General features: G+C 36.8%; 1 protein-coding gene across 1 annotated transcript; it reads left to right on the forward strand.

The window, feature by feature from the left end:
• The first annotated feature begins 450 nt into the window (after positions 1-450).
• LOC132630837 (phenolic glucoside malonyltransferase 1-like) lies at positions 451-2,066 on the forward strand. Its single transcript, XM_060346442.1, has one exon. It carries the CDS (start codon positions 618-620, stop codon positions 1,983-1,985), a length of 1,368 nt encoding a protein of 455 aa, XP_060202425.1. The 5' UTR covers positions 451-617; the 3' UTR covers positions 1,986-2,066.
• The last annotated feature ends 707 nt before the right edge of the window (positions 2,067-2,773 follow it).

Genomic DNA, 2,773 nt, shown 5'->3' on the forward strand with positions numbered 1-2,773 from the left:
ATATCCTGGCAGTATTTTTGGTATTTCTTCACTGTTTGGGTTTACGAAATTATTTCACTATGTTGATTAATCTCTTTCAAACTAATTATCGTCTTTTCATAACTAAAATGGATCTTGGTGTTCACATAAACAGGTGGGGGTTAGGTGCCATTACAGTTTATTAGACAAATTGGATCATGACAATACATTATTCATATTTTAAATCTCGTGCTTAATCGAACTAAAACAAAACATAAAAGGTATGGAATAGCTGATGATCATCTCTAGTCCCCATATTTGCTTTTCCACCTGCAACAAAAAACCAGTATGTAAGTAGGTTAAAAGACTAGGTGAAAATCATTTGTACACTAAAAAAACGTGGAACTGAGTTTCTGACCCACACCCAGCAGCTTTTATCCACAGATTCTTTACTTTCATGTTGAGACCAATAAAGACGAAAGGTCTCCATATTGGCCACACATATGCACTACCGTGTTGTCAATTTTCGTCTTCCATATTGGCCACACATATGCACTACCGTGTTGTCAATAAGGTACATTTCATCGAAAGCAACATATTCATATTGCGATGCAATTTATTAGCCAAACAGACTCCCCTTTACTGAATTTTTTAGCCAAATGGCAATGGCTTCAGTGATTGAGCAATGTCAAGTTGCGCCACCTCCCGGTGGTGCAGCTGAACTGACACTCCCTCTTACTTATTTTGATCATATGTGGTTAGCTTTTGGTCGTAATCGGCGGATTTTATTCTACAAGCTCCCTATTTCCAAACCCGATTTCGTCCAAACCATCATTCCTTCTCTTAAACATTCACTCTCCCTCACTCTCAAACACTATACACCCTTAGCTGGCAACATTGCTTGTCCTCTAAATTCGTGCGGTTATCCTGAGTTGCGTTATGTGACAGGAGATTCTGTGTTTGTTACCTTTTTTGAGACTGATATGGATAATTTCAATTATCTCATTGGTAACCATCCCCGAAATGCTAAGGATTTTTATCCCTTTATTCCTCAATTGGCAGAACCTAAGGATGCACCCGGGGTCCAACTAGCCCCGGTCTTAGCCATTAAAGTTACACTTTTTCCGAATCTTGGCATATCCGTTGGATTTAGTAACCATCATGCCGCTTGTGATGGAAATACCATAGTAAGGTTCACGAGAGCATGGGCTTTACTCAACAAATTCGGTGGAGATGAACAATATTTAGAAAATGAGTTCGTTCCATTTTATGATAGGTCCATAATAAAAGACCCTCATGAACAAGGAACTGCTATATGGGATGTAATGAAGAATGCTAAAGTGGAGATGCGTGACATAATTGTGACTCCTCTTGATAAAGTTCGACGTACATTTATTATAGGACGGGAAGACATCACAAAGCTCAAGAATTTAATATTGTCAAGACAACCAAGCCTAACTCATGTGACATCTTTCACAATAACATGTGCTTATGTATGGACTTGCTTGATAAAATCAGAGGTCGTGATAGGAGAAGAGATAGATGAGAATGTAATGGAGTTCTTCGGATGTGCAGCAGATTGTAGAGCACGACTCAATCCACCACTTCCTCCATCTTATTTCGGAAATTGTCTAGTGGGGTATAATGCAAAAGCAAGGCATGTTGACTTAGTTGGAAAGGAAGGCTTTACAATTGCCGTGAAATTAATTGGAGAAAGCATTCAAAAAAGGATGAAAGATGAGGAATGGATCCTTAATGGTAACTGGTTTAAGGAACTTTATACCGTAGACATGAAACGGTGTCTTTCAATTGTTGGATCTCCAAAATTTGATTTATATGCTACTGATTTTGGATGGGGAAGGCCGGAGAAGGTAGAGTCCGTTTCTATTGACAGTGGAGAAGGTGTATCGATATCCCTTAGCAAGTCGAAGGACTCAGATGGAGATTTAGAAGTTGGCTTGTCTTTGTCCAAAACTCGAATGAATGCTTTTGTTGCTATATTCACTCATGGACTAAGCTTTCTGTAGTAACTCTGGTTAAAATTCTGTTTTTACCCAAAAAAATAGAATTGCATTTTACATGTTCTAATGGATCGATTTTGAGATGAATCACTTGAAATTGTAGCTGTCATAATTGGACGCTTTTAATTATAGTACTAGTCAAGATCAGAATCCATATCATTTTCGAAATAGTATAGTGACATATGTAAGTTGATTTTATCCAAGTTAGATACTCTGTTACTTATAATCAAGATCAGAACCGTCATTTTATAATTAGCAGAGTGTAAAAGCTAACAAATAGATGGATTAATTTTACGTATGAATTAGGTTTACTATGTGTTCCTAAAAGTAGGCTAAGTAGCTGAACCCCAACAAATAATTTCCTTAACAAGATATTGGATTAGGGGTCAAAGTTGGCGTCCCAATGCCAATGAACATTTTATCTAATTTAACTTTGTGATCTGTTCTCTTGAGACGTTATAGGTGATGAAGAATAACTTTTTTACTTCAAAAATTCGTTTCCTTGATCAAACGAGCCCAACCCGTCTCCTTGCCAAACTACAAACAACGAGTGCTGTGAAAATCTGGGAAGCGATTGGTATAAATGATTTGCATCCAATAGGATCAAAATGACGGTTTTGTAATCGATAGTTTTTTTTTTGAATTTTTCTATTTGTTCATTATCAATTAATTTTTGATAGCTTTATTTTCTGTCAAAACTCAAACAAGCTTTATTTTCTTGTTAACAATGTCTGAGAAAGAATAAACCATGAGATTGCAAGCATCTTCCTGTAGTCTTTAAGTAGAGGACTTTC

Source organism: Lycium barbarum, chromosome 1, assembly GCF_019175385.1.
Source record: "Lycium barbarum isolate Lr01 chromosome 1, ASM1917538v2, whole genome shotgun sequence".
Taxonomy (NCBI): Eukaryota; Viridiplantae; Streptophyta; class Magnoliopsida; order Solanales; family Solanaceae; genus Lycium; species Lycium barbarum.

Coding starts and splice junctions, on each gene's coding strand:
- LOC132630837 (XM_060346442.1), top strand. CDS start 618: ATGGCAATGGCTTCAGTGATTGAGCAATGTCAAGTTGCGCCACCTCCC.